The sequence below is a fragment of the Lutra lutra genome, chromosome 13, assembly GCF_902655055.1.
Source record: "Lutra lutra chromosome 13, mLutLut1.2, whole genome shotgun sequence".
Classification (NCBI taxonomy): Eukaryota; Metazoa; Chordata; class Mammalia; order Carnivora; family Mustelidae; genus Lutra; species Lutra lutra.
The window spans coordinates 87,785,018-87,800,928 of record NC_062290.1 but is presented as its reverse complement, the minus strand read 5'-3'; the positions used below and the strand labels follow the sequence as shown (position 1 = coordinate 87,800,928).

The 15,911-nt window shown below is 45.5% G+C and overlaps 1 protein-coding gene across 1 annotated transcript; it reads right to left on the bottom strand.

Annotated features, from left to right (window-relative positions):
* Positions 1-898: 898 nt before the first annotated feature.
* On the bottom strand, positions 899-14,711 carry ZNF79 (zinc finger protein 79). The gene is made up of 5 exons (XM_047699913.1): positions 14,314-14,711; positions 9,886-9,974; positions 7,681-7,813; positions 7,098-7,196; positions 899-2,215 (listed from the first exon to the last, which is right to left on the bottom strand). Exons 1-5 carry the CDS (start codon positions 14,327-14,329, stop codon positions 1,044-1,046), a joined length of 1,509 nt encoding a protein of 502 aa, XP_047555869.1. The 5' UTR covers positions 14,330-14,711; the 3' UTR covers positions 899-1,043.
* Between the last annotated feature and the right edge of the window lie 1,200 nt (positions 14,712-15,911).

The following is a 15,911-nucleotide window of genomic DNA, read 5'->3' as shown; positions in this document are numbered from 1 at the left end:
CCCAAACCACAAGGGTTTACTGTGGAGATGAGGTCGTGTTGGCTCTGTGAGGATAGTATGCCAAAGGTGAGACTCAGCAGGGGAGAAAGAAACTCCCCAACAGTGAGAACCTTGCTCTAAATTAAACTTCTTCAAGAAGAGATGTGAAGGACCCACTGGCCTGTGAGGGAAGGACGGTGGACACCAGGTTGTCCTTCTGGCCCCTTAGAGGGATGTACTTTGCTGAGGGATTTCACTGGCTTCCTCTGGACATGCTCAGCCTCTTCCCTTTTGGGTGTTTTCTTTGTAACGGTAGCAAACACCTGAACATCATCCTAAGTAGAGATTGGGCCTAGCAGTGTCTAGATTTTCCTATATAGAGCTTTAAAGAGTAGATATCCTGCTCCCACTGTCGATGAGACTATAGCATGTCCAATCTTTCCTCATTGAATTAGTCCCCCCAAATCCTCTTTGGCCCCATTATGGAAACTTCATTCCTATCTAGTGTTGGTTCTTTTAACAGCCCTCATTCAAGAACTAACCATCACCCAAACACCTGGCCTTTAAGAAGAAACCAAGTCAGGGCACCTGGGTGGCTCAGTTGGTTAAGTGTCTACCTTCACCTTTGGGTGATTCTGGAGTCCTGGGATTGAGCCCCACATCTGGCTCCCTGCTCAGCAGGGAGTCTGATTCTCCCCCTCTGCTCCTGTACTCTTGCTGTCTCTCAATTATCTTTAAAGAAAAAAGAACCAAGTTCTTTACTCACTGACACCTTAATCTTTATAAATCAAGGTTCCTGCAGTGCTTGCTACACAAAAAGCAGCTTGGCTCACTGAATAAAGGTAAGTCTCCAGTATAATTCAATGGGTTGTTGATGCTTACTGAAGAGTTGAGAAAGAAGAGAGCTCCCGAGACCTTCCACCTGCGACATGTAAAATCGGGACTATTTATTAAAGGTGCTTTTGCGTGTGGCTCTGAGCTACAGACTGTAAGGTCCCAGGTCTCCACAGGTTTTCAGACTACCTGCATTTCCTGCCAGGTCCCCACCCACTTTGGTCCTCTGGTTACTCCCCAGCGTGGAGTCTCTGGTGTCTAATGAAGGCAGAGCTACACCGGAAGGCCTTGCCACACTCCCTACATTCATAGGGCTTCACGCCAGTGTGAATCCTCTGATGTTGACTAAGGGACGAGCTCTGGTTAAATGCCTTCCCGCACTCATTGCACTCGTAGGGTTTTTCTCCCGTGTGAATTATATGATGTCGGATAAGGGCTGAGCTCTCACTGAAAAACTTCCCACACTCATTACATTTATATGGCTTCTCCCCAGTGTGGGTCTTCTGGTGGATGATGAGATTTGTGCTTTGGCTGAAAGCCTTCCCACACTCGCCGCACTTGTAGGGCTTCTCTCCTGTGTGAGTCCTTTGATGGTTTGTGAGGTTTGCGCTCTGGCTGAAGGCCTTCCCACATGCCCCACATTTATATGGTTTCTCCCCAGTGTGGATTCTCTGATGCTGAATAAAGGCAGCACAGTAACTGAAGGCCTTCCCACACTCACGGCACTGGTAGGGCTTCTCCCCCGTGTGGGTCCTCTGGTGGTTTGTGAGATTCGCACTATGACGGAAGGCCTTCCCGCAGTCGCTGCACTCATAGGGCTTCTCCCCGGTGTGAATTCTCTGATGCTGAACAAGGGCTGAACAGTCACTAAAGGCTTTTTCACACTCACTACATTTGTAGGGCTTTTCTCCAGTATGAGTTCGCTGGTGCTTCGTGAGGTTTGCGTTCTGGCTGAAGGCTCTCCCGCATTCACTGCATTTGTAGGGTTTCTCTCCGGTGTGAATCCTCTGGTGCTGAATAAGAGATGAGCTCTGGCTGAAAGCCTTCCCACACTCGTTGCACTCGTAGGGTTTCTCCCCAGTGTGGCTCTTCTGGTGCTGAGAAAGGGAGGAACAGTAACTGAAGGATTTGCCACATTCGCTACAAGTATACGGTTTTGCTCGGTGGGGCTTAATTATAGGAGAATTCTTCCTGAAGCTCTTTGGATGTGCTTCCCATTTCCGGGGTCTCACTTCTGTGGGAACTCTCTGTTGTGGAGAAAGGACTGGTCTCAGGTTGAAGCTCTTCCCCAGGTCACTGTTCCTGTGATCTGACTCCCCAGGGGGCAGCTCTATACTTGGGTCTTGGAATGAATCTTCAGAAATGTCATGCTCGGGTGGTGATTCAGACATAATCTTCCAGTCTGAAAAATATTTAGAAAAGCGTTTTGCCCCCCTTCGGTGGAAGAAAAGGTACTACCGAAAGACAAAAGGCTGATGGGGTTTGGTCGAACTTCTGTGCAGACAGGCCTGATGCTGCCTCCCTCTCACCCGCAATACTGCCCACGATGGCTCTTCAGATACGTCAGCGTGCCTGACTCCCTTTCCTGACCTGCCAGGCATGCAGAAGTTTACCCCAATCTCCCTCAGATGCAATGTTCCCTTCCACATTTCTGACCCTTTCCTCCACTTTGGCAACTACAGGACAGTCTCTACTTGTCTTCTTAGTCTCACAATTCTTGGTCTGGATTTGGCAATCTGCTTACCAGGTTTAAATAATTCACTTTGAAAAGCTGATGGCCAATGCCAGCAAGATGAATTCTTTCACCTATCAAATCGGCTACATTTCAGAATTCTCGTGTCGGTAGGAAAGCAGCATCGAGATCTTCCGCAGAGCCATCTGGTGGCATGCGTCAAAGAGTCTTTAAAACGCTGACATAAGAACCGCACCCGCGGGATCTGCCCTAAGGAAGGGCCGGAAGATTACACAAAGCTAGTGCTCACGGCATTATTCGCCAAAGAAAAGCAAACACCCAAATAAATGTTTAATAAAGGAATGACCACAGTAGAGCCAATACAGGGACCCTATTTAGCAATCAGAGGCCATGTCTGAAATGGGCACACGATAGATCCTTCTGCAGAAAGGTATTGACTTTAAAAAACACTGCAAAGATACACAGTATGTGTGTAAGCTGTGTTGTCTTTGGGTTGTGGCACCAGGGGCAATTTTTATTTTCTTCAATGCTTCTCTGTATTTTCTAATGTTTTCCAATGTCAATATAATAAAAGTTAGAAAAAAAACTTTCAGAGAACATGTAGTGATAGAAAGAAAACTACTGTTACATGAAAAGAAGAAGCATGTAAACTTACACACTGTTATTTCTACTTTAGAAGAATGTACAAGTTCTGGTCTGAGCCTCCCCATTAGGGGGCACCTGGCTGGCTCAGTGGCTAGAGCTTGTGACTCTTGATCTCAGGGTCATGAGTTCGAGCCTCACATGGAGGGCAGGTAGAAATTACTTAAAAAAGAAAACTTTAGAAAACAAAGATAAAATTATCCCTGCATTTTGTTATACGAGGAAGATGGAAGGGATGACAGGGACCTTGATTTTTTTTTATCCTGTTCCAAATCTCAAATTAACCTATTTTACTAAAAAAAGTCATTTTAAATAGAATAAATAATACTGCTTTTATAATCAGAAAATAGGTATTTTTTAAAAGAAGAGTTAATGATTCTTAACCCTTTCTGGGCTCTCCCTCATTTTAAGAGAAAACTTTAAAATGTGAGTGTAATGTAGGATATTTGGAAACAGAAGCTTATGGCCCCACGCACTGCTGTCTCTGGCCCTGGTACTTGCACATAAGAGGGTGGAGTTTCAGGGAGGGCTACAGAGTTTCTTTTCTCAAGGGTTACTTTTCCTGAAGATTCTTTCGGTTTCGACCTTATTTCTCAGAGGAAAGAACAAACAGCAAGGCTAGCTCTGGGTGACCTCTACTTGAATTTCTATATGGAATCTTGACCCAGATAGCTTGGGTTTAAACCCTGACTCCACCTCTCCCTAGCTATGTGATTGTGGGCAAATTATTAACCCATTTCTTGGAGGTATTATCTGTAAATGTGGCTCTCACAGAATTACTGTGAGAATTAAATGAGTTAAAACACATAAGGGACCTGAGGGATAGTTAAATGTCCTATGAGTGCCTGTTATTATCTTAGGCTTTTTCCTTGTAAGCCTTCTGAAATGGTTTCCCTCCAGAGTGCACGTGTGTACTAACGCCCAATCCACCATGCACACAGCAGTCCCCATTTTGGGTTCAGGGCGTCGCCATGTAATTCAGTATCTGGATCATGTATGGCTTTGACAGCTCTGAAAACTTGACCATCTATCTGAGAAAAGATGGAAAGAAGAAGAAAAGTGCCAAGAAAAGCAGCGGTGGGGGAAAGGAGCAATTCAGGAAACTGCATTTTGCTCACAAACTGTCCTACCTCAGCCCGCCTCACCTCTCCACCTGGCTCCTGCAGGAGACTAACAACGACCACACCAAACGTGCCCAAAACAGAACAGCTGGCTTTCCCTTCCCAGCCAGTGTCTCCTTCGGGTCTTCTTGCTCATGGTTTTGCTCAGGCCAGGATCATCCTTAATGCCCCTACCCCGCACTTCCAATTTACTGGCAAGTTCTATTAGCTTTAACACCTACAATGTTCTGCCACCACCCACCATTCTCTCTCCCTGGTGTGTCTGCCACAGACTCCTAACTGATCTCCCTGCTCCTACTCTTGGACCCTGGAAGTCTTATTCTCCATATGCTATTTTTTTCTTTAAAGATTTTATTTATTGATTTGACAGAAATCACAAGTAGGCAGAGAGGCAGGCAGAGAGAGAGAGGGGGGAAGCAGGCTCCCTGCTGAGCAGAGAGCCGGATGCGGGGCTCGATCCCAGGACCCTGAGATCGTGACCTGAGCCGAAGGCAGAGGCCTTATACCCACTGAGCCACCCAGGCGCCCTCCGTATGCTATTTTTAAACACAAATCAAGTATGGTCCCCTCCCTGCTCAAAACCCTCAAGGACTTTTATCTCACTATGTGAATAAAATCTGAACAAATTACACGGCCTCCAAAGCCCAGAATGATCTGTTCCCTGCCTACCACTCTCCCCCACTTACTGAGTCCTAGGGTCTTCCAATCCTAATACAAGTCAAGCTCATTCCCAACCCCCAGCGCCTCAACACCTGCCGTATCCCAGAATGTCCCTCTCCCAGACACTCACATGGCTCTTCCTTTAGATCTCAGTCCCAATGTCACCTGCTCCAAGTGGTCTTTTCTAGCCATCTGACTGACAACTGCCCCCACCTCCATCTGTAGTCCCATTCTCACCTTCATACTCCCCATCACTATGCCCTTATCCTGCTTTCCTTCAGAGTACACCTCACTGTCTGACACTATCAGTAATTTTGTTTATTCATTTTGTTTACGTTCCTCACATCAGAGGATGTAGGGAGGGACTATGTCTTGTTCTCTGCTGTACCTTCAGTGGCTAAACCAATTCCAGGATTTACCAAATGCTTACTGTGTATTTGTTGACCGAATGAGTAACAAATTCAATGTGAAAAAAGCAAACTGACCAGCTGGGCCTGGGCAAGTGTTAACAGCCACAACAGAAGTTCCTAAAACAACCAGTGAGGTGAAAAGTACTTTAAAGACCAGGGGCTGCCATCAGGGCGCAGGTGGGATGTGGCACCGGAGGGCTCTGAAAGCAGCCCACGGTGGCCGAGCAATGCCCAGGCTGCTCTGTGAATCTCAGAGCAGAGGTGCGACCCCACCGAAGCAGGGTACTAGTTACTCCAACAGCCAGACTGAAACTTTTCTCAAATCACTTCACGATCATACAGCTAATATAGCACTCCATAGCTGATAACTTTTTTTCATGTATATTAGTTTGTAAAATAAGATTTTGTTACCTACATTTTTAAGACAGAGACAGAAGCGACCACATAACTTAGTGGTTTACTCTGAGTCTGTGCAATATAAGTAGCAAGCCAGGACCGGAAAGCCTCTTCCACAGGTCTACATCCGAACCTGTGTCCACACCAACACTCTAATACCTCAGAGCAGGGACTGTTGGTGCTAACACCCCTTCCCAAGTTGTTCCGAATAATGTGCTGATCTGACCTTTTTAGGATCCTGAAACTCTCTGAGGCTGTGATGAAACCTTTTTCTGGAAAAATGCAGCCACTGTCCTCTCCACATAACACCACGAGTTCTACACGGGGCGCACCGCCCAAGATAAAAGGCCCCGCGCGGCAGAAATAGTGCCGGGCACCAGAGAACCTTGAGGGGGAAGCAGTGGGACCACTGAGGCACCTGCAAAAGGATTTCAGCAAGTCCAAGTGGTTCCTGGGTAACAAAAGGGCTGAGGTAACGTGTGACAGGATGTTTAGAAAGTAGATAGTAAGATGGGAAGGAGAGAGTTCTGATCGGATGTGCAGAAAATCTGCCAGAGGCATTTTTCATGGACTTGTAGTAATAATAATCAGAAATGAAGATATAAAGCATTAGGCTATATTTTTAAACAAATTTAAAGGTTTGTCACCATAAGGTTCTTAAGTTCATTCATACCTCTGATGCTTTAAGTTTAAAAATATCAGAGGCGGCTGGAGCCCCAGCGAGAAGCTCCTGAGGCCCGGCCAGAGGTCACACATCCACAGGGGCTGAAGCACAAAGGTGGGGGTGGGGTGAGCAGCCTGGGATGAGCAGCAGGAGAGAAACACAGCAGCTACGGCTTCCCTGTTGTTTTTTCTGAGGTGCTCACTATTAGCCCTTTAGGAAATTCTAGGAGGGTCTCACATAGAGGGCGAGAAGGCATCCATTTAAGGGCCAGAGAGGGGAGTAGCAGTAGGTGTCATAGCTGGATGGATGGGTAAAGGTGGGCATCTGAGAGCCTCAGTGAGGTGAACCCCAAGCAGAGAATGTGCTAGGCCAGCAAAGATGACTCTCATTCCCCCAGAGGCCAGCAACACCACCGCTGGTCCCAAACATCTCCCAGCCCAGGGGAACTTTGCCAGGAAGAGGTGTGGACTAGTGGGCTTTGGAATCAGACAGACCTTGCTTTGAAGCCCAGCCATGCCACTTTCTAGCTGTGAGGCTCTGAACCAGCAAGTCAGCCTCTTTCAGCTTTAACTTCCTCATCTGTAAAGTGGCGGTACAGTATCTACCTCACAGCGCTGTTAAAATCATCAAATGCTCTAATGTGTACTTCAAGGGCTTCTGCTCTTGAGACTCACGGGCTCCAGTGTTGGCTCACTTACCGGGGCAGGTGCTCCTCAGGCTTCCTCCCTGCAGCACCCATGGACCGTCTTCCCTCTGGTCCAACTGGGAGTTCACACTGGGCTGGGAAACTGGAAGTCCTGCTCCAGGGGAAAAACAGGCGTTAGAGATTTAGATTACGTATAAATAGTCCCCCCAGAACTCACGGATGTGGAAACACACCAGTTAGGTCATTTATTTCATTCATTCAGCAAATATTTACTGAGCATTCCTCTTGGTTCCGGGCGCTGGAGGACACAACAGTAATTAGGCCAGATGAGGTGCCAAGGAGGGGTCCAAGTCAGGGAGTTAAGCCCCAAAAGCAAGTTACTTAGAAAAACAGGGACTTACTGAGTATGGAGGAACTGGCCTGAAGGTCACCCTACTCCTCCTGGGAAATAAGAAAACAGGGAGCTGCAGTCTCAGGGGTTTCTCAAGCGCGAATGCAGAGACCTTTCACTAGGGAGCCAGGAGGATAAACACTATCCCCACAATGTGTCCGAGCGACTCGGGATCAGTCGACACTGGCAAGTGCCACAGATATTCAGAACTGAGTAAGCTCTACATTTCAAATGGCTTCCTTACCCAGCAGGACCAGATTCCTGGTGTTTTCTGGTAACCCCTCCTTGAACCTTGGAGTCCCCCTCGGAGCAGGGACCAAGGGCCTCCACCCATCCTGGGTAAAAGCTACAGTCACGCTGCTGAAGGCTGTGGAGCCCTGAAATGAGACAAAAATTCCTTCTCGCCCACTGGCTTCAGGATGGGAGAGAAAAGCATTTACTGATCACTTTGTATGAGCCTAACACTATACTGGATACCGACACACAAAAATAAATCAAATATAGTCTCTTTCTGTGTTTATAACTGACAGACTTTATATAAAAATGGACAGAGTACATACACAGCTGTATCTACAGAAAAGAAGGAACTAGGCAGAAACTAACGGATGCTCAGGAACGAAATGAGCCAGTGTAGACAAAACAAAATTAGTTTTGTTAAGTTTATGCAATGAGAAAGCAGGAAGAAATGTGAAAGCTCAACTTTTCGGAGTGTTTAATATATGTTCCCATGAACTTGGATATCATACAGTACAAAAGGAGAGCCAGACATGTATGTGACCACCTATAGTAACATGTCAGAAAGACAGGTAGACCAGATGCCAGGATAACAGAGAAGGAATCCTGCATGGAGGACAGAGGAAGACCACAGAGAGGAGGTGATCTTGAAGGAGAAAGGTTTTCAGACGAAGAAAGAGAAGGTTACCCAAGGCAGGGTAAAAACAAACAAGAGCAAAGGCATGGAGGTGGAAAAGGCCTCATGTCTGTTTTCAGAGCAAGTGATGGTACCTCCACTTATCTCGTGGGTCACACCAGAAACCTGGGTGTGATGTTCCCCTTTCCTGCAGCTCCCCACAAATCACTGTGTCTTCACCTTCCTCCACAGTGTCACTAGAGTTCACACATTTCTCTCCATGGCCCCATCACTGCCTTATTTGAAGCCAGCATCACTTTCCAAATTATGACCTGTAATTTACCTGGTCTTACAATCCATCCTTCATACCAAGAAATGCCAAGATTTCTTGGTATGAACAGGACAAAGAGCGTCTTCTTTGAAAACCATCAAATATTTAAAACATGTGGGTCACTTGATAATAGTCAAGAGAGTAAAATCCATCATAAAGATTTAAGTGTTATGAACTATGTAACAAACATTATGTAACTAATAAAGAAAACACCGTAGGAAGTACAAAAAGAAATTTAAAATACTACAGCTATGAGATGTTAAAATAACTCAGTAGCAGGGTTAACACAAAATAAACAACAAAATAAAGGTATGGAAGAACTCAGCAATTTAATTAGTAAGGTTGAGCTAATAGAGCCAGCAACGCTGCATTCTTCAATCACGCTATCCCTGGCTGTTCTGAGTTGACAAAAGACACTGTCCCCACGGAGCACAACCCAGCTGAATGGGCAGACAGAGAAACCAAAGTGACAATTTGGAAATGTAAAAGAAAAAAAGATCCACAGCCAGACATTTTCAACATAAACAAGAAAGGAAGAATATATTAGAAATTCAACTCAAGAGGTTAAAGTATCAAACTTTAAAATAAATTTGACAAAGATGAAAGCAAAAAACTAAGAAAAAAAAATTGTTACTAAAAGAATCGATGAGAAAAATCCAAGAGCAGACTTTCTATAAAGGAAAAGAAACAGACCAATACCTAGACTAGTCAGGAAAAAAAGGAGAGAAGACAGTTCCTACCCTGGCAAAAGGACTACGAAAGGAATATACTAGAAATGATTCCGTAGAATACTTTAAATGAGGAAGAAGGATTCTTCGAAGTGGAGATAAAAAGAAGGTTAAAAGCAGGACAAACCTGTTTTGGGAAAGTAGAAAAGGAAGAATATGGGGGCACTTGGCTGGCGCAGCCAGTGAAGCATGAGACTCTTGATCTCAGGGTTGGGAGTTCAAGCCCTGCACTGGGTGTAGAGATGACTTAAAAATAAACTCTTAAAAAACAAAACAAAACAAACAAACATAAAAACAAAACAAAAAAGAAAAGAAAAGGAAAGGAAGAATAGGACTGAAAAGACAAATGAAAACGTTAAGTGTTTCATCTCTGTGGGTTAGTAAGGGTGAGTTTTTGGGTTATGCTTTCTATGTTTTTCAGGTTTTCTACAATAAACATGAAATCCTCTTATAATTAAAAAACAGGAACAAAAACCCTTTAATATTAAAAAAAAAAAAAAAAAAAAAGAGGCTGCCTCTCAGAGTCAATTTCCAACTTACGTGGGCCCCAACTGTGAGGAGACCAGCGGCCAATCCTTCATCTCCTGTGCTTTCGTCTCCGGGAAGGGCAGAGTCTGGAGAAGGCAGCTCTGCAGGAAGGGAGAGAAATCAATGAGGCTTAAAAGTTACAGCTCAGCAAGCCAAAGAGTCTCATATTCCCGCTCTGAAGGGGACACTGCAGGCTGTAGGGGACTCGGGCTGCATCTGCAGACCGATTTCTCCATTACCCTTCCTACCACTGAATCCCATCAATTCACTCAGACACAGGGAGTCATTAAAGTAACAGACTCTCGGGGCGCCTGGGTTAGGCCTCTGCCTTCAGCTCAGGTCATGATCTCAGGGTCCTGGGATCGAGTCCCACATCGGGCTCTCTGCTCAGCAGGGAGCCTGCTTCCTCCTCTCTCTCTGTCTGCCTCTCTGCCTACTTGTGATCTCTGTCTATCAAATAAATAAATAAAATTAAAAAAAAAAAAGTAACAGACTCTCAAGTAGCACAGGTCCCCCCTTACCAATGTGCAAACCATACAACCTTTCTAGGTCTCATTTTTCTCATCTGTAAATGGGAATGATAATCCCTTATAAAGTTGCTGGAAGATGAAAGCAAAATGCAGACAAAGCAGCTGGCACAATGCCTAGCACGTTAGTACACAGTAAGGACGCACAAATATTACCACCTGCTGAGTTCACTGGGAGACAGTGGCTCTGGAGATTTAAGATATTTGCCAAATCAAGAGAGGTAATGACCAAGTGGGATTCATCGAAGGAACACAAGATCAGTTCATCAGATGAAAATCAATCTGCATAATATACCAAGGTAAGGAAAAGGAGAAGACTCCACACAGACCCTTTCAATAAACACCAACAAGTCCATTCTGTAAAATTTGTTACCCTTTCCTGGTAAGATACATTCAATAAACTAGGAAAAGAACATCCTCGACCTGATAAAAGACCACTACGGAAAAGCCAGATTTACATCATACTTAATAGTGGAAGACCGATACTTTCCCCTAAGATCAGGAACAAGACAAGGTTCTCTCTCTCACCACTTCTATTCAGCATGATACTGAAGGTTCTAGCCAAGGAAATTAGGAAGTAGGGAAAAAGTCATCCAGATTGGAAAGGAGGAAGTACAATTACCAATATTTGTAGATATGATTTTGTATATGGAAAATCCTAATGAGGGGCACCTGGCTGGCTCAGTTGGCAGAGCATGTGACTCTTGATTTCAGGGTCATGAGTTCAAGCCTCACACTGGGCGTGGAATCTACTTAAAAAATAAAATAGCCCTTCTATAAAAATATATATATAAATAAAAAGTAGGAAAAAACCCTAAGGAATCCACACACACAAAACAAAGCCCTATCACAGCTAAGTTCAGCAAAATTGTGAGATACAGGATAGATATATAATAAAAAGACAGCCCAGTTAAAATTAGGCAAAGGATGTGAATAGACATTTTCTCCAACCAATTTCTATACACTAGCAATGAGCAATGAGCAGTGAAATTAAAAAAAAAAATTCCATTTGCAAGAGCATCAAAAGAATAAAACACTTAGGAATAAATTTATAAATTTATAATTTAGGAATAAATTTATAAATTTATAAATTTAACAAAGGAAATGCTAGACATGTACACTGAAGGGTACCAAACACTGTAGAAATTACAGAAGACATAAATAAATGGAAAGACATAGCATGGATTCATGGATTGGAGGATTGGAGGATAATAATGTTGGGATGGCAAAACTCACCAAAGTAATCTACAATGTCAATGTAGTCAATGTAATCCCTATCAAAATCTCAGTTTGAATTTTTTTTTTTTAAGATTTTATTTATTTATCTGACAGAGAGAGATCACAAGCAGGCAGAGAGGCAGGCAGAGAGAGGAGGAAGCAGGCTCCCTGCTGAGCAGAGAGCCCGATGCGGGACTCGATCCCAGGACTCCGAGATCATGACCTGAGCCGAAGGCAGTGGCTTAACCCACTGAGCCACCCAGGCGCCCCTCAGTTTGAATTTTTAATGGAAATTAAGAAGATCCTAAAATTCATCTAGAAATGCAAGTGGCCCAGAAGAGCCAAACAAACTGGAAAAAGAAAAAGAAGTTGGAGAATTCATTCACACTATCAAAACCTTGCACATGGGGTGCCTGGGTAACTCAGTTGGTTAACTGTCTTGGCTCAGGTAGTGATCTCAGGGTCCTGTGATGGAGCCTGGCACTGGGCTCCCTGCTCAGTGGGGGGCCTGCTTCTCCCTCTCCCTCTGCTCCTCACCCTGCTTGTGCTCTCTCTCCCCAATAAATAAATAAATAAAAATCTTAAAAAAAAAAAAAAAGATGGAAAACAACAAATGTTGATGAGCATGTGGAGATATGAGACCCCTCATACATTGCTACTGGGATTGTGAAATGGTGCAGTCACCGGGGAAAACTGTGGCAGGTCCTCAGAAAGTTAAACAGAGGTACCTTATGACCCAGCAGTTCTCCTAGGAACATGAATAAGAGAAATGAAAACACATCCACACAAAAACTTGGGCACGACGCGGCTGGGTGGCTCAGTCATTAAGCGACTGCCTTCAGTTCAGGTCATGATCCCAGGGTCCTGGGATTGAGTCCTGCATCGGGCTCCCTGCTTGGTAGGAAGCCAGCTTCTCCCTCTCCCACTCCCCCTGCCTGTGTTCCCTTTCTCACTGTCTCTCACTCTGTCAAATTAATAAATAAAATCTAAAAAAAAAAAACAAAAACCCCAAACAATTGGGCACACATGTTCACAGTGGCATTATTCACAATAGCCAATACTGGAAGCCACGCAAATGTCCTTAACTAAAGAACAAAATGTGGTATATCCATGTATTGAAATATTATCCAGCCAGAAAAAGGAATGAAGTACATTCATTCATGTTACAACACGGATGAACTTTGAAACATTATTCTAAGTGAAATAAGCCAGACACATACATTCTATGATTCTATTTTTATGAAATGTCCAGAATAGGCAAATCCAGAAGAACAGAAAGTAGAAATCCATAGAATAGGGGAAGAGGGAATGACGAGTGATGGTTAATAGGTATGGGCTCTTTCTTTCTTTTCTTTTTTTTTTTTTTAGGAGAGAGCAGGCAAGTGGGCAGGCAGGGCTAGGGTGGAGGGAGAGGGAGGAAGAGATTCCTAAGCAGGCTCCACACAGCACAGAGCCTCATTCCCAGTTTGATCTGACGAAGTGGGTACAGGCTTCATTTCAGGGTAATGAAAATGTTCTGGAATTAAATAGTAGTGATGGCTGCACAACTTTGTGTCTATACTAAAAGTCACTTTATTGTAGACTTTAAAAATGAAAGTTATAGCATATGAATTATATCTCAGTACAGCCCTGAGGAAAAAGATCTACAAAGGTCTGGATATTGGTCTTAGTACAGACCTGATGTTACTGAGTTGTACCTAACTCCACTGTACCTTCTTGTCATCTCTGGTGGTTAGTACCAGTAGGATGACAACCATCCTGCTTGCTGTTGCCAAGTCTCTGGGGGAAGACAACACAACATGCTGGATGCGAAATTGAAGAGTTATAGACCAATAAAGGGACCCCTTGATGTAAGGGAGGATGGCACAGATCTTGGTGGTTAAGAATACATATATGTTTGTTCTGTTCTAAGGAATGTTCAAGATGCTTTCAAAGACATTATTTTATTTGATGCTTATGGTTCCTAGAGGTAAATAAGGTAGTTAACGCAATTTTACCCTTTCGTCCATGAAGAAACACAGGTTAAAAGACCTAACTGGTATCCCATAGCTTAAACAGGAATCCTCGCCTTCTAATTCCAACCCCCCAATATCCTCTTCCACTTCACAGTCCAACTGCATTTAACTGGCCCTCAGTCTAATGTGGAGCCAAAAGGCTCCCTGTTCTGAGACTCCCTGGCTGCTTCCAGAAAGGCTGGAACATCAGAAACAATAGGACACCCCGGGTCGTCCCATTTTTTCCTTCCCAGGGCCCATTTCTCTAGACTCACAAAATGGCATGGGTCCATCAAGCAAGTCGGGGTAAAAGGTAGGATACTCAGATTATTCAGGCCTAAGCGCCTCGAACTTTCTTGACCCTAGAACTCTTTACTCAAAAAAGGGTAATAGGGGCACCTGGGTGGCTCAGTGGGTTAAGCCTCTGCCTCAGGTCATGATCTCAGAGTCTTGGGATCGAGCCCCTCCTCCGGCTCTCTGCTCAGCAGGGAGCCTGCTTCCCACCCCCACCCCACCCCCGCCTACCTCTCTGCCTACTTGTGATCTCTGTCAAATAAATAAAATCTTAAAAAAAAAAAAAAAAAAAAAGGATAATCCCCAACTACTTGTGGAAAGGATAACCGTAGAGTTCCGGTCCCGGTCACGCAGCTGTATTAGTGGGCAGGCTGGAACAAGGCGGATCTCCTGCAAACCGTTCTCACCTCCTTCCTCCAGCATTTGGGTCACACCTCGTGCCACCGCCTCTCAGCAGTTCTCTGACCCCAGCCGCAATCTGCAGGCCTGCTCTGAGTGCTCCTGGGCTGGACTCTTCTCTCCCGCCTCTCCCCTCAGAGGCCGGGTCTGAGCCTGCGATGTTGGGCTCTGGAAGCTGGGTTTGGGCCCGTCCAGCCGGGTCTCTCAGTTTTTCCAGCGGCAGCCAGGCCTCACGGCTCGGGAGCCCGTGTCGCAACCACCGACTCGGTTTCAAGCAGAACGCCGCGTGGGAAAACCCGCTGCCGGCTACTCCAGAACGCTACGGGACAGCCGGGGAGCTCGGAAACCGCGGTCGCAAGCACTGCCAAATCCCAGGCCCAGCTCCCGCGCCAAAGGGGACGCGTTCTAATTGCGCCACTTCCGGTCATGCGTACGGACCTCCCGGTCCCACCGAACTCTATTTCCCAGAAGTCTCTGATATCCGCTTCTGGCCAAAACCTAATTCACCCTCTTTGCAAGGTTTGTGACCTATACACCCTGTGGACCGTACTTCCCAGAGAGGCTTCGCCTGTACTTGCTCTCGAATCTCTTATTTATCAAGCTTTGTCCACATCCCATTCAGGTCTACCGGAATCCCTCGGTGGGGGGGCCTCTGAAGTGGGAAGCAACTTGGCCTCTAAGGATCCCTTTTAGCGCAGGCGCAGACGTGTGCGGGAGCTGGAGGTTTGACTTCTCGCTTTTCCTCTGTGCTTGGGCATTCCCTGAACAGTGGGTTGCGGGGGTTCTCTCTCTCTATTGCCTTTTTTTTTTTTTTTTTTTGGACACAGAGAGAAAGCGAGCACAAGCAGGGGTAGCAGCAGGCAGAGGGAGGAGCTGGCTTTCCGCGGAGCAGGGAGTCCCATGTGGGGCTCCATCCGGGGATCCCGGGACCCTGGGATCATTATCTGAGCTGAAGGGAGACCTAACCGACTGAGCCACCCAGGCAACCCCTGGGGGTCCTCTCTTAAACGCAACCTTCAGCTCAGAGCCTAACCCTAGGTCCTCCAGCCTTTGGAAAGTTTGGGAAGAGTAGAGCAAAGGAGGGAGGGCCCCTCTGTGTGAAAAGGCAGCCACAGGCTGGTGCCCTGGAACTCTCAGAATATAAAAATCTGAGCAGCAGGAGGGAGCTTCTTCAGTAATTTCAGGGGCAGAAGCCCTGAATCGTGTTAATAGTGTTCCATCAGCACTGCTGCACAGGCGATTCCTAAGTATTCTGTCCCTTGGAGGCTTCTGTGCTGTGCCAGAGGATATTTCAGTGGGTTTCCTCAGAGCACCGATGACGTGTTCCCTACCCCCTTGCCTGTTGAAAATTACCCACTACTCCAGCAATTTTCTGATCACTAATTCAGTTTTGAGGCATTTTGACATTAAAAGATGGGAATGTTTTACCTGGAAAACAGAAAAGAGTTTGGGGGTCCTAAGGCCTCTTTTCATTTTGTACTGCGGGTCCTTTTCAGCCACAGCTGGTAGTGTTTTTTTGCCAGTAGAATTATCTCGTGGGCCTTAAATGAATGTTGTTGGGATTCACTGCATTAGACAAGCCACCCCACAGATCTCTTTGAGATAA